Genomic DNA, 27688 nt, shown 5'->3' on the forward strand with positions numbered 1-27688 from the left:
CCAGCAACCCCCCTATGGCCACCACCAACAGCCCTGGCGCCACCGCACCTCGGGGCCACCAGCAACCCCCCTATGGCCACCACCAACAGCCCTGGCGCCACCGCACCCCGGGGCCACCAACAACCCCCCTATGGCCACCACCAACAGCCCTGGCGCCACCGCACCCGGGGCCACCAGCAACCCCCCTATGGCCACCACCAACAGCCCTGGCGCCACCGCACCTCGGGGCCACCAGCAACCCCCCTATGGCCACCACCAACAGCCCTGGCGCCACCGCACCTCGGGGCCACCAGCAACCCCCCTATGGCCACCACCAACAGCCCTGGCGCCACCACACCCCGGGGCCACCAGCAACCCCCCTATGGCCACCACCAACAGCCCTGGCGCCACCGCACCTCAGGGCCACCAGCAACCCCCCTATGGCCACCACCAACAGCCCTGGCGCCACCGCACCCCGGGGCCACCAGCAACCCCCCTATGGCCACCAGCAACGCCCCTGGGCCACCAGCACCCTGGGACCCCTGGCAATGCCCCTGGGGCACCACCAATGCCCCCCCCCCGCCACCAGCACCCCAGGGCCACCACCAATGTCCCCCGGGCCACCAGCAACGCCCCCGGGGCCACCACCAGCGCCCACCAGACCACCAACACTCCAGGGCCACCAACAGCCCCCATGACCGCCACCAACACCCCCTGGGCCACAGGTAACACCCCAGGGCCTCCAGCACCCCCAGGGCCACCAACAACACCCTCAGGGCCACCGGCACCCCACACGGCCGCTAACACCCCCCGGGCCGAAAACACCCCTGAGGCCGACGGGATCCACCAGTGCCACCAGCCACGCCCCCAGGGCCATGGACTGCCCCGTAGCCACCATGACCCCAGGGCTACCAGCACCCCCCAAGGCCATCTAACCCCCCCCCCCCGGCCATAAGTCCCATGGCCACCAGCCCCATGGCTCCCAACCCCCATGACCTTGACCTCACGGACAGCAGCCTCGTGACCCCCAAGCCTCATGACTCTGAATCCCACGGTCCCCGTGGCCAGCCATCCCATGGCCCCAACCTCCATGGCCACCCACCCCATGGCTGTGAACCCCCGTGGCTGTGAACTGCCTGGCCTCCAGCCTCCATGGCCACCATCCCCTATGGCTTCCAACCCCCACGGCCACCTTCCCCATGGCCCCAACCTCCATGGCCACCATCCCCATGGCTTCCAACCCCCATGGCCACCTTCCCCATGGCCCCAACCTCCATGGCCACCATCCCCATGGCTTCCAACCCCCATGGCCACCTTCCCCATGGCCCCAACCTCCATGGCCACCATCCCCATGGCTTCCAGCCCCCATGGCCACCAGCCCCATGGCCCCAACCTCCATGGCTGTGAACCCCACGGCCTCCAGCCCCCACAAACTTCAATGCCCAAGGGCTCCACGGCCACCACCCCCATGGCTTCCAACCCCCATGACCACCATCCCCATGGCTTCCAACCCCCATGGCCACCTTCCCCACGGCACCAACCTCCATGGCCACCATCCCCATGGCTTCCAGCCCCATGGCCACCATCCCCATGGCCGCAACCTCCTTGTCCGTGCAGCCCATGGCCTCCAACCCCCATGACCACCATCCCCATGGCTTCCAACCCCCATGGCCACCAGCCCCATGGCCCCAACCTCCATGGCTGTGAACCCCATGGCCACCAGCCCCCACAACCTTCAATGCCCAAGGGCTCCACGGCCACCATCCCCATGGCCTCCAACCCCCATGACTACCATCCCCTTGGCTTCCAACCCCCATGACCACCATCCCCATGGCTTCCAACCCCCATGGCCACCTTCCCCATGGCACCAACCTCCATGGCCACCATCCCCATGGCTTCCAACCCCCATGGCCACCAGCCCCCATGGCCACCATCCCCATAGCCACCATCCCCATGGCCACAATCTTCATGGTCATCTTCCCCATAGCCCCAACCTCCATGGTCACTGTCCCCGTGGCTTCTGGCCCCCATGGCCACCAGCCCCCATGACCACCAGCCCCATGGCTTCCAGCCCCCATGGCCACCAGCCCCATGGCCCCAATCTCCATGGCTGTGAACCCCATGGCCTCCAGCCCCCACAACCTCCAATGCCCAAGGCCTCCACAGCCACCATCCCCACATCCCCCGCCCCCAGGTCCCCGTCGCACCGGTGGCATTGGCGTGCAGGGTGGGGGCGGGGGTGCCCGGGGGGGCCTCGGTCCCCGTGCCGATGCCCATGCCGATGCCCACGCCAACCCCCAGCCCCAGCAGCACCAGCGGGACGAGGCCCGGGCGGCGGGGCGCCATCTTCCCTGCGCGGCGGGGACGGGGACGGGCCGGACGCGGCGTCACCGCCCGGGCCCTGGACCGTGACCGGGTCCCCGGGGGCCGCGCAGGTGGCGGGGGGGATGGGGGTGGGGGGGTCCTGCCCCCCCCGGATCTCCCCACCCTCAGACCCCTGGGGCAGAGCCCCCCAGCCCGGCTGCCCCCCTAGCCCCCCCACGCCAGGTCCCCCCAGCCCCAGGTCCCCTCCCAGCCCCCCCCACCTGCCCCCGGGGACCACAGTGGCTGCGGGGGGGGGGGGCATTTCCTGGCTGGTTGACATGGGGGGAGGGGGGTGGCAGGGCTCTGGGGGACGATGGAGGGGCTTGGGGGGAAATGGGGTGATGGAAGGGTTGGGGGGGCTTGGGGGGAAAATGGGGGTGATGGAGGGGTTGGGGGGCTTGTGGGGGCTCAGGGAGCTTGTGGGGGAAAATGGGGGTGATGGAGGTGCTGGGGGGGTGATGAGGGGCTCAGGGGGAAATGGGGGGTGATGGAGGGGTTGGGGGGGTGATGAGGGGCTCAGGGGGAAATGGGGGGTGATGGAGGGGTTGGGAGGCTCTGGGGGACGATGGAGGCACTGGGGGCAGTGATGGAGGGGCCAAGCGGACTGGTGAAGGGTCTTTGGGTAGCTGGGGGGCACTGGGGGCGCTGGGGAGCACTGAGGGGGCAGATGCAACACTGGGGACGCTGGGGAGCCATGCTGGGGGGGGGCGAGGCGCTTCGGGCGTTTCCGGGGAGCCCCGAGCCCCTTCGGGAGTCTCCGGCTCCCCCCGAGCCGCTTCGGGCGTTTCCGGGGAGCCCCGAGCCCCTTCGGGAGTCTCCGGCTCCCCCCGAGCCGCTTCGGGCGTTTCCGGGGAGCCCCGAGCCCCTTCGGGAGTCTCCGGCTCCCCCCGAGCCGCTTCGGGCGTTTCCGCCGCGAGCCCTCGGGCCTCTCCGGCGCTGCGAGCGCTCGGTTTTTTCCGGATCCGCTCGTCTTTTTGCGGATCCTCTCGGCTCTTTCCGGATCCGTTCGGCTCCGCCCGCCGAGCCGAACCCGGAAGCGGAGCCGGAGCCGGCGGTGATGGAGGGTGCGGCCACGTGGGGGGCTCGGGGGGTCTGGGGGGGGCTGTGGGGCACGTGGGGGAATATGGTAGGGCTGGGGGGGCTCCGGGGGGGGGGCGGGGGCGTGTGGGGGCTCTGCGACGTGTGGGGGGCTCTGAGGGGCTGTGGGCACAGTGGGGGGCTGGGGGAGGCCCTAGGGGGTTATAGGGGCTCTGAGGGGGGGATGCGGGAGCAATGGGGTATGTGGGGCGCACTGGGGTACTGGGGGGATGTGGGAGCTGTGGGGCATGTGGGGGGCACTGGAGGGGGTGTCTGCGGAGATGTGGGAGCTGTGGGGCCCATGTGGGGGCTGAGGGGTTGTAGGGGTCTGGTGCGGCTTTGGGGGCTAAGAGCTTATGGAGGGGCTGCAGGGGGGCTATTGCGGGGCCATGGGGGGGCTATGGGGGTCGCTGAGGGGCTGCAAGGGGTCTATGGGGGGACTGGGAGACGTGTTGTGGGGAGATGGGGGCAGCTCAGGGGGGCTGCAGGGGTGACCTGGGACGAGGGGTGGCCGTGGGGCCGGGCTCCCCACGCGGAGACCCCCACTTTCTCCCCTCTTCACAGGGCCGCAGAAAAGTGGGGAGCCGGATGGCAGCGAGCGGGACGCGGCGCCGGGGGTCCCGCCCGGGGCGCCGGGGGTCCCAGCTGTGGCGCCAGGGGCCGGCGATGCCGAGGGCACCATCCGGGCGCTGCGGGCGCAGCTGGCGGCCGCCCTGGCCGAGGCCGAGACCGTCCGGGCCGTGGCCACCGTGAGCGAGAGCACGAAGCAGGAGGCGGTGGCTGCCGTCCGGCGCCAGTGCCAGGAGGAGGTGGCCTCGCTGCAGGCCATCCTCAAAGGTGGGGACGGGGACGCCCCTGCGGGGCGCCGCCGGGCCTCCCCCGGCCCCCCGCAGCCTCTCCCTCTGCCCCCCCAGACTCCATCCGCGGCTACGAGGCCCAGCTGGCGGCCCTGCGGCAGGAGCGGCGCCCCGCGGCCGCCCGGGAGCCTCCGCCGGACTCGCTGGAGCTGCAGATGGAGAAGGTGAGCGGCAGCGAGGAGGCGGGCGGGGGGCGGGCGGGGGGCCGCGGCGGGCCCGGAGCCCTCGCCCTCGCCGTGCGCCCTCGCCCGGCCCCAGGCGCGGGAGGACTCCCAGCGGCTCCGCAGCGTGGTGGAGCCCATGGAGGAGGAGATCGCCCAGCTGCGGGCCCGGCTGGCGCGGGCCGAGGCGCTGATCCGGGAGCTGCGGGGCGACGCCGAGGCGCGGCTCTCCGCCGACGAGGACGACGACGGCCTGGCCTTCGCCGGCGGCTGCGACAGCCTCTCCATCGCCGGCTCCGTGGCTGGCTCCGGCGCCCCGGCGCAGGACGACACCGCCTCGCTGCTCTCCACCGCCACGCTGGTGCCCGAGAGCATCTACCTGCCGCCCCCCGGCTTCCAGCTCGTCCCCGACGGCGCCTGGGCCCAGCTGCAGGACGAGGTGAGGCGGCGGCGTGGGGCAGGTGGCCGCTGGGGCACGGGGCCGCCGAGGCGGGGGGGACGCCGCCATGACCCCCCCCCCGGGCCCCGGCAGGCCCGGCAGCAGCGCGAAGCCCTGCGGCAGGCGGGCGAGCGGCTGGAGGCGGCCGCCCGTGAGCGCCAGAGGCTGGAGGAGGCCCTGGGACGCAGCAGCGAGGACTGCGCCAAGCAGGTACCGGCCCCGCCGCCCGGCCCGTCCGTCCCCCCCTCCGTCCGTCTGTCCGTCGCTCCATGCCGTCCCTCCGGCAGGTCCGGGTGCTGCTGGGGCAGGTCCAGGACTCGGAGCGGCTGCTGCAAAACCTCCAGGCCACTGTGAGCCAGACGCAGCGACGCACCCAGGAGCAGATGGTGGGTGCGGGCGGGGCCCGGCGGGGGGGACGCAGCGTGCCGGGGGACGCGGGGGCTGGCGCCCGGCGACGGGGCTGACCCCCCCCGTCCCGTCCCCGTGTCCCCAGGCCGAGCTGGCCGCGTCCCACAAGCGCCTGAGCGTGGAGGTGCAGCGCCTGAGCGAGGAGAACGAGGGGCTGCGGGGGCAGCGGGGCCCTCCCGGCCCCGGGGACAGCGGGGACCCGGGCGAGCCCCTGCCCGGCTCCACGCAGGTACCGCCGACGGGGCGGGGGACACCCGCCGGGCGGGGGGCGGGCTGTCCCCAAGGGGCCGTCCTGCTGGGGGGGGGGGGATGTTCCTATGGGGACACATCCGTGGGGGATGTGTCCCGGTACCAGGGGCCATCCTGCTGGGGGGGGGGATGTTCCTATGGGGACACATCCGTGGGGGATGTGTCCCGGTGCCAGGGGCCATCCTGCTGGGGGGGGGGCTGTCCCCAAGGGGGCGTCCTGCCGGGGGGGGGGGGATGTTCCTATGGGGATGCGTCCGTGGGGGACGTGTCCCGGTGCCAGGGGCCGTCCTGCTGGGCGGGGATGGGGTGTCCCTATGCGGATGCATCCCTGGGGGACGTGTCCTGGAGAGGGGGGGATGTCCCTTGGGGGATATATCCATGCAGATGCATCCCAGGGCTGGGGGACGTCCCTTTGGGGGGGGGCCCCGAGGAGCCCCGGTGGCAGCGGCGGGGCGCCCCACGGCTGTGCCCGCCCCCCAGGAGCTGCAGGCGCTGGTGCGCGGGCTGCGGGCGGCCGGCGAGGCGCAGCGGAGGGCCGGGCAGCACGAGGCCGAGCGGCTCCGCATCGAGATCGCCTCGCTGCGGGAGCGGCTCCAGGAGGAGCGGGAGACCCGGGCCCAGCTCCAGCGGCTGCTGGACGCCCAGGCGGCCGCCCAGCGCGAGGACAGCCGTAAGGGGGGTGCTGGGGGGCGGGGGGCCTGGGGGCACTGCCTCCCCCTAACGCTTTCTTCTTCCCTCCTCCATCGCCGGCAGAGCTCATGGAGGGTGAGTGACGCCTTGGTCCGTACCCCCCCGGTCCCGGGGCAGTGGACAGGGGCGCTCGCCCCACGGCGCAGCCTGGAGCCCCCCCAACCACCCCCCGTGTCGCCCCCAGCCTCCCTGTGCAGCGTCCGATCAGAGATGGAGCGGCTGCAGCAGGAGCTGACGCAGGTACGTCCGGAGCTAGGAGGTGCCGGGGTGCGTGCGTGTGGAGGACGCGCACCGGGAAGGAGTCACCCTGACCCCCCCGCCATCCACCCCCAGGCCCAGCAGCGAGGACAGTGCCTGGAGCAGGAGCTGCGGCGGCTCCAAGCGCAGCGGGAGCCAGGAGAGGTGAGTGCAGGAGGACCCCTCTGCTGCGGCCTCCCGTCACCAGCCCCTTCTCTCACCCTCCCACCCCCCCCCGTTGTCTCCCCTCCAGGTCCGGGACCCCTCCCCGGAGCCGCCCCGGAGCCTTGCGGAGGGGATGCGGGGGCAGGAGGCCTGAGGGGACCCCGCTGCTGCCGACCGGGGTTCCCCCATGGCGGCCCCATCTCTCAGGGAGGGCCCCCCAGCCCGTGTCCGACTGTTACTGCATCTGACTGTTACTGGTGGTGCCTGGAGCCACGGGCTCCTCCTGGCCCCGGGCACCTGCCGCTCCCCCTTAGCCCGTGTGGGGAAAATAAAACTGTTTTTATAACTGTCCTGTATCAGTCCCGCGTCTGTCTGTGCCGTCACCCCTCCTCCCCCCGCCGCGGCCCGGCCTGGCCGTCCTCCAAGGCTATAGAGTGCGATCGCCGACGGCTGGGGTAGAGCGGCCGCAGCCCGAAGCTGGTCCTCCGCCGCCATGGAGTGCTCGCCCGGGGGGGCAGAGTGGCCGCTGCCGAACCATGGAGAGGGTAGAGCGGCGCCGCCGCGGCGGGACCAGAGAGTGGCGCGCTGCTGCTGGGAACAGAGCGCCTCGTTTTCCGACCATAGAGCTGGGTCCTCCGTGGTGCCTAGGTGCTGCTCGGTGGGACAGAGCGTCGCCTCCCGCACTTCTGCGCTGTACCGGAAACGGGACTTGAGTCGTCATTTCCCGTGGAGAGGGCGGGGAAGGAGGCGCAACATGGCGCTGCCCGCGGTGCTGCTGCGCGGGGCCGGGGGCGGACCCGCCGGTGCGAGCCGGGAGGGGACGCGGCCGGGGCGGGCGGAGCGGGGAGGGGGCGGGCGGGGGCCGCCGAGGGCGGGGAGGGGGGTCGGGGTCTGCGGGGAGCGAAGGGTGAAGGTCAAAGGGCACGTGGGGAGGGGGGGAGGCCCGGCGCCCGGGGACCCCTTTCCCCCAGCCCCCCCCACGGGCGCAGACGTCCGCCCCCCCAGGCCCTTCCCGGGGACCCAGGCGTCCGGGGACTCCCTCCTCGAGACCCCGCAGGGCCCCCGTGACCTCCCCGTGTCTCCCGCAGGTCTCCAGAGCCGCCTGCCGCGGCTCCTGCTGGGCGCCCTGGGCACGGTGAGTGCTGGGGGGCGGGGGGGCATCGGGGGAGCTGTGGCGCTGGACCCTCCCGCTGACGCCCTCCGCCTCCCCGCAGGCCCCCCCCGGCCCCCACCCCCGGCGCGGCCTCGCGGCCGAGGCTAAGAAGACCTACGTGCGGGACAAGCCCCACGTCAACGTGGGCACCATCGGGCACGTGGACCACGGCAAGACCACGCTGACCGCCGCCATCACCAAAAGTAGGGTTTGGGGTCGGGGGGAGGGCTGGGGCACCTGGGCACCCCCAGGGCCCATCTTAGCCCCTGGAGAGGGAGCCCAGGCGTCCGGGCGGCCGTTTCCCAGCGCGTAGGGGAGGGGGAGTGCTGGCATCCTGAGGGAACCCCCCACCCCGGCTCTTGACCCCGTCCTGCCCCTTAGGGCGGGGCAGAGGGAGCCCCGGCATCCAGGTACGGAGGCCTCTGGGCTCCCAGATCCTGGTGCGGGAGGGACCAGGTGTCCGGGGCCTTGCCCCTTCCTGGGTGCGCAGAGCTCGGTGGGGGGGGACCCCGGCTTCCGGGGGGCGTTGGCGGTGGGTCCTGAGCCCCGACTGACGCCCGCAGTCCTGTCGGAGTCGGGCAGCGCGCAGTTCAAGCGCTACGAGGAGATCGACAACGCGCCGGAGGAGCGGGCCCGTGGCATCACCATCAACGCGGCCCACGTGGAGTACGCCACGGCCAACCGCCACTACGCCCACACCGACTGCCCCGGCCACGCCGACTACGTCAAGGTGTTGGGGCTCCCCCCGCCAGGCCCTGCCTGCCTCTTCCCCCCCACCGCCCCCCTCCCCAGGTCTGGTCCTGCCCTCAGAGCTCCCCTGCTCTGTCCGACCTCATGGGATCTACGCTGCCGCACCAGCGGTCTCTCCCTCCATGATTTTACCCCCCGAGAGTCCCCACTTGCCCCATTGCTCCCCCTGGAACTGCCTTGCCCCATTGCGCTATGGGATCTACTCTGCTGCCCATTGTCCTGGGTTTTCCATGCTCCATTTTGTCCCCTGATGGTCTCTTCTTGCTCTATCCCAGCTCCCTAGAGTCCTGCTGTTGCTGGGGGGGTCTCCTGCCTGCTCGCCCCCCCCAAGCCCATCCTGCCCCTAAGGGCCCCTACTTGCCCCCTGCCCAGCTCTGCTATGCACCTGGGATCACTTCTGCTTGCTGGAGTTTGTGCTTGTCCCTGTGGATCTGCCTGGGTGACCCCAACCCCCCCCCTGCTGCATCCTGCCCCCTTCCCCCTGCTTTGGGCTGCTAACGACCCCTCTCTGCCCCCCAGAACATGATCACGGGCACAGCCCCCCTTGACGGCTGCATCCTGGTGGTGGCTGCGACCGACGGGCAAATGCCACAGACCCGGGAGCACTTACTGCTGGCCAAGCAGGTGTGGGGCTGCTGGTGGGGGGGGGCTCTGTGGGGCAGGTCTGGGGGCTTGGAGGGTTGTGTGGTGCAGGTAGAGGGATTGTGGGGGAAGCTGTGAGGATGTGTGGGGCAAGTTTAGGCATCTGGGTGCATGTGGGGCAGGTCTAGGTATTTGGGAGGTGCATGGGGCAGACTGGGGTGTGTGGGGCAGGTCTGAGGATCTGGGGGGGGGAACATGGGGCACCCACGGGGAACTCTGGGGGTGTGGGGGCAGACTAGAGATAGGTGGGGCAGGTCTGGAGTCTAGGGGGTACAAGGGGCAGCTGTGGGGATCTGGGGAGGTGTGGGGGGCAGGTGTGGGGGGTTGTGCGACGCAGCCGGTGGGGGTCAGGAGCACACGTGGGGCAGGTCCAGAGCTTTGGGGGGAGGAGGCAGTGGGGGTCGGAGGTGTGGGATGGCGTAGGCAGGTGAGACGTGTGGGGCAGCAGGGGCCCTCAGGGCTCTGCGTCGCCGTGGGGCGGGGCGCCGTGGGGCTGACCCCCGCGGCCGCCCGCCAGGTCGGGGTGCAGCACATGGTGGTGTATGTGAACAAGGCGGACGCGGTGCCGGACCAGGAGATGCTCGACCTGGTGGAGCTCGAGGTCCGGGAGCTGCTCACCGAGTTCGGCTACGACGGGGAGCGGACGCCCGTCGTGGTGGGCTCCGCCCTCTGCGCCCTCGAGGTGAGCCCGGCCCCGCCCCCTGGGCCCGGCCCCGCCCCATCCCCGGCCCCGCCCCCTGGGCCTGGCCCTGCCCCATCCCTGGCTCCGCCCTCTGCGCCCTCGAGGTGAGCCCGGCCCCGCCCCCTGGGCCCGGCCCTGCCCCATCCCCGGCCCCGCCCCCTGGGCCTGGCCCCGCCCCATCCCCGGCTCCGCCCTCTGCGCCCTCGAGGTGAGCCCGGCCCTGCCCCATCCCCGGCCCCGCCCCCTGGGCCTGGCCCCGCCCCATCCCCGGCTCCGCCCTCTGCGCCCTCGAGGTGAGCCCGGCCCCGCCCCATCCCCGGCCCCGCCCCCTGGGCCCGGCCCCGCCCCATCCCCGGCCCCGCCCCCTGGGCCTGGCCCTGCCCCATCCCCGGCTCCGCCCTCTGCGCCCTCGAGGTGAGCCCGGCCCCGCCCCCTGGGCCCGGCCCCGCCCCATCCCTGGCCCCGCCCCTGGCCCTGGCCCCGCCCCATCCCTGGGCCCGCCCCCTGGGCCTGGCCCTGCCCTCGAGGTGAGCCCGGCCCTGCCCCATCCCCAGCTCCGCCCCCTGCACCCTCACAGTGAGCCTGGCCCCGCCCCCCCAGCCTTGGCCCTATCCCCGGTCCCTAGAGGTGAGCCTAGGCCCCACCCCTCTGTGTGGCTCCGCCCCCTGAGCCCTGCAGCTGGGCCTGGCTCCGCCCCTGCCATAGGTGCCGCCCTGGAGGTGAGGCCTGGCCCTGCCTCCTGCTGAAGGCTCCACCCCCATCACAGGCTCCGCCCCACACATCTTCCCCCATAGCCTGAGCTTGTGCCCCTCTGTGCCCCCTCGGTGTCCTGTGGCCTGTCCCTGTTCAGCCCCTGCTGTGCCCCACAGCCTGCCCCTCCGTTCCCCCCGCTCTGCCCCTCTGCTGACCCCACCCCACCCCACTGCGCCCCACAGCAGCGGGACCCCGAGCTGGGGCTGAACTCGGTGCTGAAGCTGCTGGAGGCCATCGACACCCACATCCCGCTGCCCGTCCGCGACCTCGACAAGCCCTTTCTGCTGCCCGTCGAGTCCGTCCACTCCATCCCCGGTAGGTCCTGCCCCACGGCGGCCTCATGGACACCTCCCCCCGTGCCGAGCCAAGCCCTGACCAGTCCCCCTGCTCTGCCCCGCAGGCCGCGGCACGGTGGTGACGGGGACGCTGGAGCGCGGTACCATCCGCAAGGGCGACGAGTGCGAGTTCCTGGGCTACAACCGTAACCTGCGGACGGTGGTGACGGGTAGGCGGCCGCCCCGCGGCCCGTCCCCGCAGCACGGCGGCCCCACGGCGCTGACTCCCTTCTCCCCACAGGCATCGAGATGTTCCACAAGAGCCTGGAGCGGGCGGAGGCCGGGGACAACCTGGGGGCGCTGCTGCGGGGGCTCAAGCGGGAGGACGTGCGCCGAGGCATGGTCATGGGGAAGCCCGGCTCGCTGCGGGCCCACCAGAAGGTGGAGGCGCAGGTGTGCGAGGCGGGGGGGGGCGGCCGTGGGGCGGGTGCGCCATGGGGCAGCCCCTGACGCCCGCCCCCGCCCCCCAGGTTTACATCCTCAGCCCCCAGGAGGGGGGGCGGCACAAGCCCTTCGTTGCGCACTACATGCCCGTGATGTTCTCCCACACCTGGGACATCGCCTGCCGCGTGCTGCTGCCGCCGGACAAGGTAGGGAGAGCCCTGGCCCCACGGCGCGACCCACGGTGCGACCCACGGCACCGCCCCCCCCCCTCACCCCTTTCCCCGCCCCACAGGAGATGGTGATGCCGGGCGAGGACACGCAGCTGAGCCTCATCCTGCGGCAGCCCATGGTGCTGGAGCAGGGCCAGCGCTTCACCCTGCGCGATGGCTCCCGCACCATCGGCACCGGCGTCGTCACCAAGACGCTGCAGCTCGGCCCCGAGGACGAGGCCATCAACTGGGGGTAGCGGGCGGCCGCCGTGGAGCCACAGGTGGGGGGTGGCCGCCGGCGGGGGTCCCCAGGCGCCGGCGGGGGGGCCGCACAGCCGGCGGTGGACGGGGGACGCACAGCCGGCGGCGGGCAGAGGCGACGCCGCACGGCCCCCGCCCGTTAATAAAGGTCTGGAAACGCGGCCGCGGCTCCGGCTGTCTCTGGGAAGGGCTCGCGGCGCCCCACACACGCACCCCAGTCCCGGCTGAAGTTAGTTTAAGATTTTATTTTTTTTTTTTAATTTTTAAATATTTTTTTTAACGTAATAAAAAGTCCGAGTGTGGCGTCGCGGCGGCTCCTTTGTTCGAGTTGACGGGGGAGGGACGGGGGAAGCGGAGACCGAAAAACTTCTCTGCTTTAGCGGCCCGATTCTTGCTTTTGGTTGGGTGTTTGTTTTTCGCCTTTCTTTTTCTTTCCCTCAGTTATAAATAATAGAAAATAAAGCTTGGGGGTCTCCGGGAGCGGGGGGGGGAAGGAAGGGGCAGAGCGGCGGCCCCTTTTCCCTCCCCCCCCCGGCGCTCCCCCAGACGAACGCAAAGGAAAAGGTGCTTGGTCGAGCTGGCGGGCCGGGCCGGGCCGGGTCAGGCTGCCGCTGGGGCGGGCGTCAGTTCCCCGGGGGGTGGAAGGGGAGCTGCTGGGACGGGTGAGACTGGACTGCAAGGAGAGGAGACGGCGGGTGAGCGCCGAGGGGGGCACCCGCCGCCCCCCCCCGCCCGTCCCCCGACTCACCTTGGTGGTGCCCGATGTAGGTGTAGGGCGAGGGGGTGGAGGCCGAGAGGGCCGGCACCGCGCTCTGGGGCACCCCGCCCTGGGGGGGCCCCCCGTGGCTCTGTGGGGGGTGGAGCAGCATCACCTGGGGCGGGTGGGGGGCCCCCGGGTGGGGGGGCGGCGCCGCCGGGAGCCCCGTCTGCACGTGGGCCTGCAGGGAGGGCGGCGCGGAGCCGCGGACCCCCGTTAACCGTCGCAGCCCCCGTTACGTCACATCCGTTAGCCGTCGCGACCCCCGTTAACTGTCACGGACCCCCGTTAACCGTCGTGTCTGTTAGCTGCCGCGCTGCCCGTTAGCTGTTGTATTTGTGCCCTGTTGTTTGTCACTCGTTGCGCACCGTGTTTCCCGTTACTATCGGGTCGCCGTCGCCTATTGCATCCTGCTACCCGTCGCGTCCCCGCTGCCTGTTGCACGCTGCGTCCCATAAACCGCTGCATCCCCCATCGCTCACCACATTCCCTCTGTCACCCACCACCCCCGTCACCTGCCACATCCCGTCAACCGCTGCAGTCACCCGCCGCGCCCCCGGCACCCGCCACGTCCCGTGGCGCCGCCGCGGCCCACCTGGGTGACGTGGGCCATGTTGGAGTAGCCGTGCTGGAGCTGCTGGTGCGCGTGGATGGCGTAGACGGCGGCCTGCTGGGGGAAGCTGCTCTGGGGCGACTGGGCGCCGGGCCCGGGGGTGATGGAGGGCGGCGTGGCCGTCAGCGTGGCCGCGTGGTAGAGGCTCTGCTGCTGCTGGGCCCCCCCGAGGTGCGGGGGCTGCCCGGCCTGGTGCTGCCGGCGGCGGGGCACAGGCGGGGCCGTCAGTGGACGGTCGGAAGCCGCGCAGCCCCCCCCCCGGGACCCTCCGCGGCGGGCGGTACCTGCACGGGGCTGGGGGCGGCGTGCTGGGCCGGCTGCTGGCTCCCCGTCGGCGTGGTGGCGGGCTGGGGCTGGTGCGGGTGCAGCGGGGCGGCGTGGTGGGGGTACGACTGGTGCACGGTGGCTGCGGGGAGGCACCGTCAGCCGCGGGGCGGTGCGGGGGTGGCGCGGGGGCGGAAGGGACTGGACTCACCATAGAGTGTCTGGGGCGCGGGCTGCTCGGCCGGGGGGTACTGGGGGGCGGAGGAGGAGACGATGGCCTGGGGGTGGCTGCCCGACGCCATCATCCGGGGGTTGCTCTGGAGCATCGGGGCGAAGACCGGCTGTGGGGGGGAGAGGGAGAGCGCGCTGGGCCGGCCGGCTGTAGCACATCCTCCTGCCTGGCCGACTGTACCATGTCCCTCCCTCGCTGCGGTGCGTCTTCGGCTGTATCGCGTCACCTACGCCTACCGCGCTCTTCCCCAGTCCTGATGGCTCGTTCTCTGGCTGACTACCGTGTTCCCGCTCATCCGACTGCTGCATCTGCCTAACTTGGACTTAGCTTTCGCCTACTTTTCTTCACCCAGCTGACACCCTGTAATCGCCTGTAGCACCTCACTGCACCTGGATGTACCACGCCCATCTTATCTGCCTGTACCCTCATCCATTTGTGTTACCTGGATCCAGCTACACCTCATCCAGGTAAGTGCTAAGTCAGTCACCTCTCTCTTGCCCACGCTGCAATCCCATCTGTGCCCAACTGTATTACACCCGTCTGCCCGCCTGTACTGTGTTCTGTCCGTTAACAATGTGCTTGGCTGTACCAAACCCCATTGTCCATGTCACCCCCCCACTACAGCATCTCCTGATCTCCTGTCCACCTGTCTCGCGCGTCTGTGCACCCTTGTCCGCCCCACATCTCCGCTCTGCTCCCCTCCCTGTCCAGCTGTAGCAGCTCTGCGCCTGTACCTGCGAGGGGTAGTGGGCCATGGGCTGCATCATGGCCGGCTGCCCCGTGAACTGCTGGGGGTTGTAGGAGATGTAGGAGGAGTACGGGGTGGCCGCCACCAGCGGAGGCCCTGCCGCCGCCGCCGCCTGCATGATGGGGGGCGCCGAGGCCGGCTGGTGCTGGTCCGAGCGCTGCGGGGGGAGCGACCCTGCTGGGGGGACACACGCGGACGGAGGCTGAGGGCAGCGCCGGGCCAGCCCCACGGCGAGGCGGGGGCGCGGGCGGCCCCGCGGCGAGGGGGGCGGCAGCGCGCACTCACCTTTGGCCCCCCGGTACTTGCCCTGTTGGCCGGGCACCGAGTTGGAGACAGGGTAGGAGTACATCTGGGGCGCCTGCGGGGGGGAGGGAGCGGTTGGGGGCAGCCCGGACGCCTGGGCCCATCCCCCTCGGCCCCCCGCCCGGCCCGGCCCGGCTCACCTGCACGGCGGGGCTCATGTGGATCTGAGGTATGTAGGAGATGTACTGGGGGCTGTACATGCCGCTCTGCCCTGCGGCGAGCACCGGGATGGAGGGGGTGGAGTGGGTGCGCGGCCCCGGGGAGGTGGGCGTGCTGGCGGCCTTGTTCTGGGGGGAGAGCGCGGGGTGAGCGGGGCCGCCCGTGCGAGCGGGGCCGCCCCCGCCCCCCGGCACCGCTCACCACCGCCAGCAGCGTCTTGGAGGGGTTGAACTCCTTGGCGTTGGGGTTCAGCGTCGACTTCTTCACCTGCCTGGAACGGGGAGGGGGGGCAGTGAGCCGCGGCCCCGGGCGCCCCCCGCGCCGCCCCCGCCGCCGGCACTCACTCCGAGACGGGTCCCTCCTCCTTGTCGTCGCCCTCGCCCTTGCCCGGGGGGGTCCCCGGGGGCCGCTCAGGGCCGTCCTCATCCCCCGCCTTCTCCTCCTTCCCGCCGTCCGGCGGCGGCTCCGGGGCGCCCTTGGGGCCAGGGCCCTCCTCGGGGGGCTTGCCCCCCCCCGCCTCGGGGCCCTTCTCCTTCCCTTTGCCCTCGGGGGGCTCCTTGGCCCGAGGCGGGAATGGCTCCAGGCCGGCGTCCGGGGCGCTGCTGGACTGGAGCTGCGGGCAGAGGGGAGGTGAGCGCCTGCCGGCCCCACAGCCGCCCCACGGCCGCCCCGCGGCCTCACCTTGAACTGGGCGCCGAACTTGCGCAGCTCCTCCAGCTGACTGCGCTGCTGCTCCGTCTGCAGCCCGGCTGCGGGGGGAGAGCGGGGTGAGACGGGGGCCACCCCGGCCCCGTTCCCCCCAGCCCCGGCTGAGCCCCCTCACCTTTGCCAGGTGCTTTGGGGGGCTCTGGGGGCCCCGGGGCCTCCAGGGCCCGTCCAGCGTCCTTGGCTGCCGGCGCCTCCTTGGTGGGGGGGGCAAAAGGGGGGGCTCCGCGGTCCTTGCCATCCGCTGGGGGGGCCGCAGCCTTGGGGGACGGCGGGTTGGGGGGCGCCGCAGCCTCCAGCACCGTCCGCCCGTCCCCCGGGGGGGGCGGCAGGGCCGGCCGCCGGCGGGTCCTGGGGGGAGGCCGGGGCCGGCACGGCCGCCTTGGGGGAGCGCGGCGGATACATGCGTCCTGCTGCCGGGAGAGGCAACAGTGAGGCGAGCGGAGCAGGGGGCTGGCGGCTGCCCCCCACCACTGCCGCCCCCCGGCTCTTCCCCACCTGCCGGCGGCGCTGGGGAGGCCTCAGTGGGGCGCCCGCCTGGAGATGATGCCGTCTTGGCCCCCCGGATGGGGCGCTGCGACTTCGGAGACATGCGGGATGGCCCTGGAAAAGGGGTAGGGGGGAGGTGCAGCGGGGTGAGGAAGGGGCAGCTGAGCCCCTGGCCCAGTCCGGCGCCAGCGCCGCTCTCACCTCCGTTGATGCCGCGCTGCTCCGGGCCGGGGTCGGCGTGGTGGGGGGCACCCCGGGGCGGGAGGGAGCCCACGCCAGGCCGCCCGCCGCGGGAGGAGCCGCAGCGGACGCCGCCGCGCGAGCCATCCCGCACGCGCTGCGGCAGCGGGTTGTACTTGTTCTCCCTGCGGACAGGGCCGGGGGGGTTACGCGGGGTGGGGGGCACCGGCAACAAGAGGGGCCGGGGACGCGGCGGCGCCGACCTGGCGGCGGCCAGGCTGGGGCTGTCGCGTCCCGAGCCCTGGCGCTGCACCGAGCTGTGCTTCTCCTCCTCCGTGCGCCCGTCGTCGTTCTCCATGGCGATGCGGAGCCGGTACTGGGGGCTCGACTCGATCTCCCGTGCCAGCTGGGCCGCCCGGGCCTCCCGCTGCCGGAACTCCTCCGAGTTGTCCTTCTCCAGGGGCACCCTGTGGGGCGCCGCGCGGCGTCAGCCCGGCCGGGGGCTCCCCGCAGCGGCGGGCCCCGCCGCCCCTCGCCTCCCGCGCACTCACGTGTAGGAGGCCAGGCTGCTGTCGTAGGTGGTCTTCACGCCGTAGGTCTCCTCGTTGAACTTGAACATCTCGTTGGGGTCCCACCCGTTGGACTGCGGGAGAAGAGGGGTCAGCGTCCATCGCGCCATGCTGCACCGCGGCCCCGGACCCGGCCCCGGCCCTCACCATGTCTGAATCCAGGTCGTAGTCGTCGCTGTTGCTGTCACCGCCCTCCCAGCGCTGCAGCACCTTCTCCTTGTGCTCCCCGTTCACCTTCGAGTTCATGGCGATGGCCGAGTCGGTGAATTTATCTGTGGTGGGGCACGGGCGACGGTGAGACCTGGCCGTCGCCCGCGGCCCCTGCAGCCTGGTCGCCCCCTGCCCAGCACCTTTCGTGGCGTAGTTGAAGTCCACGTTGCGGAAGTGCACCAGCATGACGTCGGCAGGTTTGAAGACCATGGTGTCCACAATGTCCTCGCGCTTGGGGCCAGAGGGCTGATCAGGGTTTCTTCGGTGCACGGCGTCCACCGCCAGCTCAAACTGCGGGGGCAGGCGGGCGTCATGGCGGGGCCGGGCCGTCGCTCCGGGACCAGGGCCGCTCCCCACACTCACCTTGGAGCTCAGTGTCTTGAAGATGCCCTCGAAAGTGCTGCCGTTCTTCACTTTGACGTCGCAGGTGGAGCCCTGGGCGGGAGAGGGGGCAGCCATGGGGACAGGCCCGGCCTCGCCGCGCCTCCGGCGGCGCCCGAGCCGCCCCGCCAACTCACCACCACGGCTGTGAGGAAGTGCAGCATGCGGGAGTTGTTGTAGACGCCCTCGAAGACCTGCGGGGAGGGGAAAGGGGTGAGCCCCCCCCGAATCAGGCAGGCGCCGGGGGCTGAGACGTCTCGGGGCCCTCCCCGCGCCGCCCCTGCACGCTCCTCACTTACCGGCACCGGCGGGGGCCCCTTCCCCGTGCTCTGGCCCCTGAAACACAAGCGAGGGGTTGGCCAGCTTGGGCCCCGGCAGAGCCCGCACACCTGCCCCCCGGCTCAGGGGGCAGCAGAGGGCACGAAGGGCCGGCCCTGCGCAAAGGGGCCCTCGCGGGGTGGGGGTGTCGCCAAACCGGGACCCCTCAGCCACCCGGGCCTCGCGCACAGCAGCAGGAGACGGTGCTGCCTGCCAATTGCTGCAGGAGGGCCCGGACGCCTGGGCCCCAAACCCCGCTGATGGCGGCGGGGGGGGGACACACGACACCTGGGTCTCTGGTCTGTGCTGATGGGGGGGGCAGATGCTTGGGTCCCACTGGGGGGGAGGGGCAGACACCTGGGCCCCAGACCCCACTGACAGGGGCACAGCGACACCTGGTCGCTCCCGGTGGGGGGCCCGGACGCCTGGGTCCCCGCTGCGCCGGGAGATCCCGCTGATGACACCTCCCGGACACCTGGGCCCCGCCGGGGAGGCCCCTCCCCCCGCCCGGACACCTGGGCCCCTCCAGCCCCATGGGGGGGGGTCCACCCCCCACGTGCCCCTTCCCCCCCGCCCTGATTGGCCGCGCCGCCGGCCAATCAGCGCCGGCCTCCCTCCTTTTCCTCCCCTCCTCCAGCACGCGCCCCCCCGCGCGGGGCCGGGACCCCCCCCCCCCAGCGCCCCCTCCCCTCGGCAGGACCCGGATGTTACCTGGTGCCGCCGCTTCCTCCGGGGCCTCCCCCCCCTCCCGCGCCGCCGGGGGCCGCGGCCGCCGGGGCCGCGCGGGCGCCGCCGCCGCCGCCGGGACTGAGGCTGCCGTTGGGGCTGGCGGCGGGCGGCGGCGGCGGCGGGGCCTTGCGGGCGGCGGGCGGCGCCGCGGCGGCGGCGGGGGGCTGCGGGGGCAGCGGCTGCGGCTGCTTCAACATGGCGGCGGCGGGGCCCGGCGGCGCGCGGGGCGGCCCCCCCGCCCGGGGGCGCGCGCGGGGCGGCGGCGGCGGGCGGCGGGCGGCGGCGGCGCGCGCGGAGCCGGGCGCGGCGGAGCCGACGGGGGCGGGCGGCGGCGGCGGGGGGGGCCGGGGCGCCGGCGGCCGCAGCGCGCGCCTCCCCTCGCGCCCTGTGTCCCTCCGCACAATGGGCGGGGAGACACCGCGCATGCGCCGCGCCGGCTTTTTTTTTTTTTCTTTTTTTTAATTTCTCTCTTCTTCCCCCTCCCCCCCGCTTTCCCCCCTGCGGCTCACGTGACCTCCGGGGCGGGCGCAGGAAACGAGCCTGCCCCTCTCCCCCCCTCCCCCGGCCGAGCACCGGCTTCGCTTCACGCGCGTTTCCTCCGCCGCCAGAAAAAAAAAAAAAAAAAAAAAAAAAAAAAAAAAAGTCCCGGCGCGCATGCGCGACGCGGCCACAAAGGGCGCCGCCCCCCCCGCCGGCCGCGCGCGGCGCATGCGCGGCGGCCGCCCGCCGCCTCCCCGCCTCCGGCGGCCGCGCCTGCGCGTGCCTCGGGGGCGGGGCCGCGGTCCGCGCGCCGTGGGGCGCATGCGCCGCGCGTCGCCTCGCCTCGCGGCAGGGCACGCGAGGACACGGGCGCAGCCGGCGGGATCCCTCCGCCGGCCGCGTCACCGCGGGGGGGTGGGTGGAGGGGGGAACGAGTCCCGGCTCCTCCTTCAGCCACGCAACCCCCCGCCCCCCCCCGCCGGGGCCTCCCGGCACCGCCACCGGCGCGGGGACCGCCACCCCGCCGGGACTGCCGCCCCTCAGGTACCGCCGGGAACGGGGATGTGTGTGTGCGCGTGTCCCCCCCCGGCGGGGTAACGGGGGTCCCCGTGGCGGCCCTCAGCACCAGGGGGCGCTCTGGCTCCGCCAGCCGCTAAGCCCTATAGTTTACGTTTCACACAGGATGACGCTCTAGTCCCCACGAGCTGGCTCTATGGTGTTTATGTTAGCGCAGAGGGGTTCTCTAGCCTCGCCTCTCTATGGTCACAGCGCGCGGCTGAGACGGTCTAGGCGTGGAAGACGACGACGAACTGGCTCTCTATGGCTCTCTTGGGGCCCGCTGGTTGCCTGCGTCTTCTCAGCTTCATGGTTCTTATAGAGCCGCTCTAGTTACACTCAGCCTTCTGCTCTATGACCAGCGGCAGAAAGAGGCGCTGCTATCCCGCGCGGCCCGTCTCTATGGTGAGCAGTCGGGGGCGCTCTGCTCTCTCGTGTCCTCGCCGCGCTCCGGCGAAGGGGGGCGCTCTGCACCGACTTGCCCCATCTCGATGCTCCCGGGCCAGATGCTCTGGTCTGTGCGGCCCCCGCTCTATGGTCAGTTGGGGGCGCGCTAACCCGCCCCCCACCCCCCCGGCGCCACCTCGGGAGGCGGAAGCAGAAGCGCGGGGAGCCCCGGAAGTGGAAGCCGCAGGGGGGGCTGGGTCGGGCCGCCCCCGCCCCTCCCCCCCCGCCCCGTTCGCACTCGGGACCAGCGACGCGGAGCCGGGGCGGGGCGGGGCCGCCATGGTCAGCACCGGGGCCGGGGGAGGCCGTTGGGGGCCGGGCGGGGGCCCCGGGGGGCGGCGCCGGGGAGTCCCAGGCGGCCCGGGGGGTCCTGCGGGCCGGGGGGGAGCGGGGCCGGGGCGGCCCTGCGGGGTCTCGGAGGGGAGAGGAGGGGTGTGTGGGGCAGGTCTGGGGGCTCCGTGGGGTCTGGGATGGCCCTGCGGGGTCCCAGAGGGGAGAGGAGGGGTGTGTGGGGCAGGTCTGGCGGCTCCGTGGGGTCTGGGATGGCCCTGCGGGGTCCCAGAGGGGAGAGGAGGGGTCTAGGGGGTGGGCCCAGGGACTCTGGGGCATCTAGGGTGGTCCTATGGGGTCCTGGTGGGGAGGTAGGGGTCTGGGTGCCAGGTCTGGGGCCTCCAGGAGGTCTGGGGAGTCCCAGAGGGGCCTGTGGGGCAGATCTGGGGGCTCTGGGAGATTAGGGATGGTCCTGTGAGGTCCGAGAGGGGAGAGGAAAGCCGCTTGGCTTGTTTCAGGGTGTCAGGGATGGCTCTGTGGAGTCCTGGATGGAGAAAAGAGTGCTAGGGGGCAGATCCAGGGACCTTGGGGGCTAGGGATGGCCGCTTGGGGTGCCAGAGGGAGGAGGAGGGAGTTGGAGGGCAGATGTGGCGTTTCGGGGAGTCAGGGACATCATTGTGGCATCCTAGAAGGTGGAAGGGGGTGCTAAGAGGTAGATCCAGGGACTTTGGGGAGCCTGGAATAACCTTGTGGGGTCCTGGAGCAGTCTGAGGGGCAGATCTTGGGGGTTTAGAGATCAGGAATGGTCCTGTGGGGTACCGGGAGCTGAAGAAATGTGGAGGAGCAGATTCAGGAGTTTTGAGAGACCAAGAATGTCCATGTGGGGTCCTAGAGGAGCCTGGGGAGGAAATCTAGGAGCTCCTGGAGGCCCGGGATGTCTTTGTGGGGTCCTGGATGGAGAATGATGGGCTTGGGAGGCAGATCCAGGGACTTTGAGAGGCCAGGAATGGTCCTGTGGGGACCCAGAGGGAGGAGTAGGGGTCTCGAGGGCAGATCTGCTGGCTTTGGGGAGTCAGGGACGTTTTGCAGGGTCCTGGATGGAGAATGAGGGGTTTGGGGGCAGATCTGGAGGCTCTAGGGAGGTCTGGGACATCCATGGTGTCCCGGGTGGAAGAGGAGGGGTCTGGGGGCAGATGTGGGGACTTTGGGGGGGCAGGGATGGCCCCGTGGGGCCCTTGCGGAAGCAGGAGCGCCGTAGCAGGGCGGACCGGGGTTCTTGCGCGGTCCCGGGGCGTTCGGCGGATAGCCGGGGGCCTTCAGGGGAGCCCCGAGGGGGCTGTGGGGAAGGGACCTCCCGCCGCCCCCGACCACCCCCCCGCCTCCCCGCAGGTGAGGAGGAGCACGGCTGCCGGGTCCGCAGCGCCTCGGGGCCGCGGGCCGCGGGGGCGCCCGGGCCCCCCGCCGGCATGAACGGCAGCGCGGGGGGCGGCGGAGGGACGCCTCCACCGCCGCCGCCGCCGGGCTGGCGGGACTTCTGCGAGGCCCACGCGCGGGCGGCCGCCCGGGACTTCGCCCGCCGCTTCCGGGCCTTCGTCAGCGACAACCCGCAGTTCGGGGCCCCGGGGGCCGAAGCCGCCTTCTCCCGCCGCTTTGCCGAGCACTTCGTGGAGCACTTCGAGGCCGAGGTGACACGGGCCTGCGGCGGGGACGCCTCCCCGCCCCGCTGCGCCATCGCCCCCTTCACCGGCGCCCTCCGCCCCCGGGACGCCTCCGAGACCTGCAGCGAGTCGTCGGCAGCCTCGCCGCCGGAGCCCACCGCCCCGGGGCTGCCGGGGGGCCAGTCGCGCAGCTCCGAGGACGTGGCCGCCGCCGCCGCCGGCTCCAAGGCCAAGCTGCGCAAGCGCTTCTCGCTCCGCAGCGTGGGCCGCAGCGTCCGCGGCATGCTGCAGTGGCGCGGCCCCGCCGAGCCGCCCGCCGGCGGCCACGAGCCGCCCGCCGCCGGGGCCAACACCAACTCCAACTCCTCCGGCGGTGCCGGCGAGGGGGTCCCGGCCGGCGGCGGCGGCGGCGAGCGCTGGGCCCAGCGCTTCGAGCGCCTGCGCCTGGGCCGGGCCCCTGGCGCCCGCGCCGAGCCCTGCAGCGTCCGGCGCGAGGGGGTGCTCAACTTCATCGTGGCGGACGACGGCGGGCCTGGGGCCGGCGCGGGGGGGCCGGGCCCGCTGGCAGCGGTGCCGCCTGCTGCTGCGGAAGGCCGGCAAGGGCGACGGCGACGGCTACGCCCTGGAGTTTTACGTCCCGCCCAAGGTGGGCTCGGAGCGGGCTCCCGAGGCCCCCGCGCCGGGCTGGGCGTCGCTGCCCCCGCGTCCCCGTCACCGCGTGCGTTCGCGTGTCCCCGCAGGCCACCAAGGCCCGCGTGAGCATCCTGTGCTCGGCGGTGACGGCCGTGCGCACCACCACGCCGCTGGAGATGCCCGACAAGGAGAACACGTTCGTCCTGAAGGTGCCCGGACGGGGCGCGGGGGTGAGGTGGGGGCCGCTCTGGCGGGCGCTGACCTCCCCCCTCCTCTTCCTCACGTGCGGGCAGATGGAGAACTCGCTTGAGTACATCCTGGAGACGGTAGACTCGCTGCAGATGAAGTCGTGGCTGGCCGACATCCAGGACTGCATGAGCCCAGGGTGAGCCCCTCGCGCTCCGCGCCCTGGCCCCACGCCGGCGCCTTCCCCCCGGGGCTGCCCTCCGCGCTGGCCCCTCCGTCCCGGCGCCGCCACGCTAGCGTCCCCCCGCCCCGTGTGCCGCAGGGAGGAGGCGGAGAGCCCGGCGGCGCCGTGCCTCAACCACGCGGAGAGCGCGCCCGGCCGGGAGCTGGCCCTGCTGCCCAGCGAGAGCAGCGAGCACCTGGCGCAGGGTGAGTCCCGGCGCCCCCCGCCCCGGCCCCGGCGCCCCCCGGCCGCCCCTGACGGCCTCCCCGCCGCCCCCCCCCCAGGCGCCTACGGCGGCCTCTCCGAGCGCCCCTCGGCCTCCGTGTCGCCCAGCTCCGTCTCCATCGCCGCCTCCCACTTCGGCTCCATGGAGATGCTGCCCCCGGAGCTGCCCCCCCGGATCCCCATCGAGGAGGCAGCTGAGCGGCTCCAAACCCCCTTCCCCCCCGGGCTGCTGCACACCCCTTTCCCCGACACCCCCGACGGAGCAGGTATGGGACCGGGGGGACGGAGCCTCGGCCGCGGGGGGATGGAGCCAGCCCTGCGCCTGGGGTGTGCGGAGACGTCTCCGTCCTGGATGTGGGGCGGGTCTGGGCTCTCCATCCCGGCCGTGGGGCGCTGTGGGGAGGGTCTGGGGTCTCTGTCCCAGCCGTGGGGCGCTGAGGGAAGGATTTGGGGTGTCTGTCCCGGCCGTGGGGTGCTGTGGGGAGGGTCTGGGGTCTCCACCCCAGCCATGGGGTGCTGTGCAGCGGCTCTGGGGTCTCAGCATTGGTGCTGGGGCCGTGTGGGGCAGGTCTGGGACCTTGGCCCCGGTGCCGCGTCCACATGGGGCAGGTTTGGGGTCTCGGCCCCCGGTGCCGCACGGGGCAGGTTTGGGATCTCGGTGCCGGGGCTGCGCGGGGCAGGTTTGGGGTCTTGGCCCCAGCGTCGGGGCCGTGCAGGGCAGGTTTGGGGTCTCAGCCCCGGTGTGGGGGCTGCACGGGGCAGGTTTGGGGTCTCGGCGCCGGGGCCCCACGGGGCAGGTTTGGGGTCTCGTCCCTGGCGTCGGGGCCGCATGGGGCAGGTTTGGGGTCTCAGCGCTGGGGCTGCACGGGGCAGGTTTGGGGTCTCGGTGCCGGGGCAGGTTTGGGGTCTCGGCCCCGGCGCCGGGGCTGCACGGGGCAGGTTTGGGGTCTCGGCCCTGGTGCCGCGCAGGGCAGGTTTGGGGTCTCAGTGCCGGGGCAGGTTTGGGGTCTCGGCCCCAGCGCCGGGGCTCTCCGGGGCGGATCACGGCTCCCTCTTTCCCCTCCAGCCTCTGATGCTCTCGGGGCCCTCGGCAGGGTCCTTCCTCTTCCAGGCGGAGGCGGGCGAGGGGGACCCCGAGCACCCGCTCTCCGAGTACCCCTGGTTCCACGGCACCCTGTCGCGGCTGAAGGCGGCCCAGCTGGTGCTGGCCGGGGGCACCAGCAGCCACGGCGTCTTCCTGGTGCGGCAGAGCGAGACGCGCCGGGGCGAGTACGTCCTCACCTTCAACTTCCAGGGCAAGGCCAAGGTGAGGCGCCGGGGGCAGCCGGGGGGCCGGGCCGCCGCCGGCACTGACGCCCCCGTCCCCTCCGTCGCTCCGTCCCCAGCACCTGCGGCTCTCGCTCAACGAGGACGCCCAGTGCCGCGTGCAGCACCTCTGGTTCCAGACCATCTTCGACATGCTGGAGCACTTCCGCGTGCACCCCATCCCGCTGGAGTCGGGCGGCTCCAGCGACGTCACGCTCGTCAGCTACGTCGTGGCGTCCCAGCGGCTGCACGGTGAGGGCGCGCGGGGCCGCCGGCTCGCTCCGTCCCTGCCGCGGGGCCGCCGGCTCGCTCCGTGCCCGGGCCGGGGCCGCCGGCTCGCTCTGTCCCTGCCGCGGGGCCGCCGGCTCGCTCCGTGCCCGGGCCGGGGCCGCCGGCTCTCTCCGTCCCCGGGCCGGGGCCGCCGGCTCGCTCCGTCCCTGCCGCGGGGCCGCTGGCTCGCTCCGTGCCCGGGCCGGGGCCGCCGGCTCGCTCCGTCCCTGCCGCGGGGCCGCTGGCTCTCTCCGTGCCCGGGCCGGGGCCGCCGGCTCGCTCCGTCCCTGCCGCGGGGCCGCCGGCTCGCTCCGTCCCCGGGCCGGGGCCGCCGGCTCGCTCCGTCCCTGCCGCGGGGCCGCCGGCTCGCTCCGTCCCTGCCGCGGGGCCGCTGGCTCTCTCCGTGCCCGGGCCAGGGCCGCCGGCTCGCTCCGTCCCTGCCGTGGGGCCGCTGGCTCGCTCCGTGCCCGGGCCGGGGCCGCCGGCTCTCTCCGTCCCCGGGCCGGGGCCGCCGGCTCGCTCCGTCCCTGCCGCGGGGCTGCAGGGCCGCGCGGCTCCGCCAGCCCCGGCTCCCTCTCAGTGCCCCGGGAGCTCCTCCCTGGCTCTTCCCCGCGGCTGCTCCGGCTGGTCCCTGCCCACGTGTCCGTGTCCAGCTGCTCCCTGTCCACCTGTGTGTGTGTCCGTGCCCGGTTTTTCCCGTTGCGTGTGCGCATCCGCTGCTCCTTTCCCACGTGTGTGTCTGTATCGAGCCATTTCCTCCCCACGCGTGCGTGCGGCTGCACCTGTCTGTTGCTCGCTGCCTGCACGCGTTCGACTGTGTTCTCCCCTGTGTGCGTGTGCACGTGTCCAGCTGTTCTGTCTGCTTACGTGCGTTCAGCTTGCGCCTTTGGGGACGTATGTGTTAGTGTCTGTTTTCCGCACACACTTGGTTGCGTACAGCTGCTTTTTCTCCGTCTGCGTGTGCCTGGCTGTTCCCTCTCTGTACGTACACACCCGTCTCTGCTGCTCCCCTCTCCACGTGTGCGTGTCTGCGTCCGGCTGTTCCCTCCAGTGTGTGTCCGTGTTTGGCTGTTTCCTTTCCCCAGGGTGTGCCCGTGCCCATGTGTTTTTCTACCTCGAGGCATCAGCGTCTTTGGCTGTTTCTCCTACTGTGCGTGCCTGCGTCCGGATATTTTTTGTCTAAATGTGTGTCCGTGTCCAGCTGTTGCTCCCTGTTTGCCCTGACGTGCCTGTGTCTGCCTGTTTGCCTTCCGTGTGTGTGCACGTCCGTGTCTGCTTGTTCCCCCTGTTGTGGCTGTGTCTCCGTTTCCCTTCTACAGGTGTTCCCCCCACTGTGCCTTTCTCTGCCTCTTTCCTTTGTGCATGTGCGTGCATCCGTGTTTGCCTGTTCCTCTGGTCTGCCCGTGTCTGCGTCTTTCTCATCCGTGTGCATCCGTGTCTGCCTGTTTTCCTCCTGTGCGTGTCTGTACCCGCGTCCGCCTGTTCCCCCGGTGTGCGTGCCACCCGCCCGTAGCGCTCCCATCCGCCTGCCTCCCTCTCGGGAGCTGGCCGTGCCACTCCAGCCCTCGTCCTGTCCGTGTGTCCCTGCATCCGTGTCCCCCCCCGCCGTGTCCCGTCTCTCACGGGCGTCTCTGTCTCCCGTCCCCCCGCTCCCGCGCCCTCCCTGCAGGCAGGGACAGGTCCGGGAGCCGCGCGGCCGCCTGTGAGCCCAGCCCTCGCAGCCCCGACTCGCCCGGGCTCATCTCCATCGGCACGAGTGACTGTTTGTAAGTGTGACCGGGGGGCCCCGGCGTGCCTGAGAGCATCACACCCCCATCGGGTCCCCCGGCGGGCGGCGGGGAGGGGGGACAGCGGCGGCCGCGGGGCCCCGGCGGCCGCGGGACGTCCCTGGGAGTCCCGCGGCTCCGGCTGACGCCAGCCCGCCCGTCCGTCCCCCCCTTCCCCGTCCGTCTCTCCGCAGAGCCGAGCACGTCCCGTAGCGTGCCGCCCCCTGCTCCGCCGCCGCCACCGCCACGGGGGCCCCCGGCACCCCTGGACGCCGGGGTCCCCGCCCCATCTCCGGACACCCCCGGCGAGGAGGAAGAGGAGGAAGAAGAGGAGGAAGCGGCCGATGGCTCCGGCGACCGGGGGGCACCTCGGGCCAGAGGCCCCCATGCCGAGGACCCCGACGGGGGACCGGGACACACTCGGGCCGTCAGCAACCAGTACTCGTTCGTCTGAGCCCCCCGGCTCCCCCTGCCCTTCACGGACCTCGTTTCTACCCCCTTTTGCCCCCCTTTTTTGCCCCAGGGACCCCCCACGGCGGTACCGCCTCTGCAAGCCCCCAGGTACGTTACGGTCCCCCCCCCAGACACTACAGGGCGCAGGGGCTGCCGGGGGGGGGGGTACAAATAGCTCCTGTGTCCCGTCTCCGACCCCCCCATGCACCCGAGGTTTATTTTTCTACCGAGGGCGGTTTTGCCCCCACCCTAGGGGGTGGGTTTTGCCCTCCCGCTTCCCCCCGGGGCCGGTTGACAGCCGCGTCCCATTTTCCCCTCCCGTTTCGGGTCGGTTTGTACAGAAACCGCGGGCGCCTTTTAAAAGAAAAGCAGAAAACCAGAGTCATCAGCCTCATCTGGGGGGGGTGTCCTGATCCTCTCCAGGCGGAGCAGGGGCCGCCCCATATCCTGGGCCAGGGCAGGGAGTGGCCCATGTGGGGTGGGACTGGGGAGACCTGGGCAGTTCAGGCAGCTCTCGGGGCGGGGGGGGGGGGGGCTGGAGGTCACTGAGGGTCCCTGGGGCAGGTCTGGGGATCCCTGGGGCAGGTCTGGGGGTGCTGGAATGTCTTTGGGGGTCTGTGGGGTGATTTTGGGGTCCATATCCCAATGCAGAGGAGCCCCAGAATAGCCTTGGGGTGCTGGGGTGTCTTTGGGGGTCTGTGGGGTGATTTTGGGGTCCATATCCCAATGCAGAGGAGCCCCAGAATAGCCTTGGGGTGCTGGGGT

The 27688-nt window shown here is 72.6% G+C and overlaps 4 protein-coding genes across 5 annotated transcripts; 3 read left to right on the plus strand and 1 right to left on the minus strand.

Annotated features, from left to right (window-relative positions):
- The first annotated feature begins 3216 nt into the window (after window positions 1-3216).
- Window positions 3217-6976, plus strand: RABEP2 (rabaptin, RAB GTPase binding effector protein 2). Of its 2 annotated transcripts, XM_062600733.1 has the most exons (11): window positions 3218-3407; window positions 3985-4257; window positions 4335-4441; window positions 4536-4877; window positions 4971-5087; window positions 5165-5263; window positions 5371-5514; window positions 6015-6204; window positions 6288-6464; window positions 6558-6626; window positions 6715-6976. In XM_062600733.1, exons 1-9 carry the CDS (start codon window positions 3401-3403, stop codon window positions 6305-6307), a joined length of 1299 nt encoding a protein of 432 aa, XP_062456717.1. In that variant the 5' UTR covers window positions 3218-3400; the 3' UTR covers window positions 6308-6464; window positions 6558-6626; window positions 6715-6976. The 2 variants fall into 2 exon arrangements, with proteins under 2 accessions (XP_062456716.1, XP_062456717.1); XM_062600732.1 differs by having other exon boundaries at window positions 3217-3407; window positions 3985-4441; window positions 4565-4877.
- A 384-nt stretch (window positions 6977-7360) lies between these two features.
- TUFM (Tu translation elongation factor, mitochondrial) lies at window positions 7361-12102 on the plus strand. Its single transcript, XM_062600748.1, has 11 exons — window positions 7361-7429; window positions 7715-7761; window positions 7841-7982; window positions 8343-8509; window positions 9049-9153; window positions 9689-9853; window positions 10789-10921; window positions 11007-11111; window positions 11183-11334; window positions 11412-11531; window positions 11618-12102. Exons 1-11 carry the CDS (start codon window positions 7381-7383, stop codon window positions 11789-11791), a joined length of 1359 nt encoding a protein of 452 aa, XP_062456732.1. The 5' UTR covers window positions 7361-7380; the 3' UTR covers window positions 11792-12102.
- ATXN2L (ataxin 2 like) lies at window positions 12021-18877 on the minus strand. Its single transcript, XM_062600719.1, is given in 24 exon segments — window positions 12021-12468; window positions 12544-12733; window positions 13148-13360; window positions 13450-13571; window positions 13641-13770; window positions 14396-14583; window positions 14695-14767; window positions 14853-14999; window positions 15073-15142; window positions 15216-15484; window positions 15553-15620; window positions 15695-15780; window positions 15782-15989; window positions 16075-16179; window positions 16267-16430; window positions 16509-16712; window positions 16797-16888; window positions 16962-17086; window positions 17165-17315; window positions 17388-17459; window positions 17543-17599; window positions 17705-17741; window positions 18435-18548; window positions 18837-18877. Coding segments are annotated over 24 exon segments (2976 nt in total). The 3' UTR covers window positions 12021-12418.
- Window positions 18878-20135: 1258 nt separating this feature from the next.
- On the plus strand, window positions 20136-27304 carry SH2B1 (SH2B adaptor protein 1). Its single transcript, XM_062600747.1, is given in 10 exon segments — window positions 20136-20216; window positions 21594-22393; window positions 22395-22508; window positions 22603-22704; window positions 22789-23110; window positions 23189-23395; window positions 24224-24435; window positions 24515-24686; window positions 26374-26470; window positions 26665-27304. Coding segments are annotated over 9 exon segments (1968 nt in total). The 5' UTR covers window positions 20136-20216; window positions 21594-21670; the 3' UTR covers window positions 26684-27304.
- The last annotated feature ends 384 nt before the right edge of the window (window positions 27305-27688 follow it).

This window comes from Rhea pennata, assembly GCF_028389875.1.
Source record: "Rhea pennata isolate bPtePen1 chromosome 34 unlocalized genomic scaffold, bPtePen1.pri SUPER_34_unloc_1, whole genome shotgun sequence".
Classification (NCBI taxonomy): domain Eukaryota; kingdom Metazoa; phylum Chordata; class Aves; order Rheiformes; family Rheidae; genus Rhea; species Rhea pennata.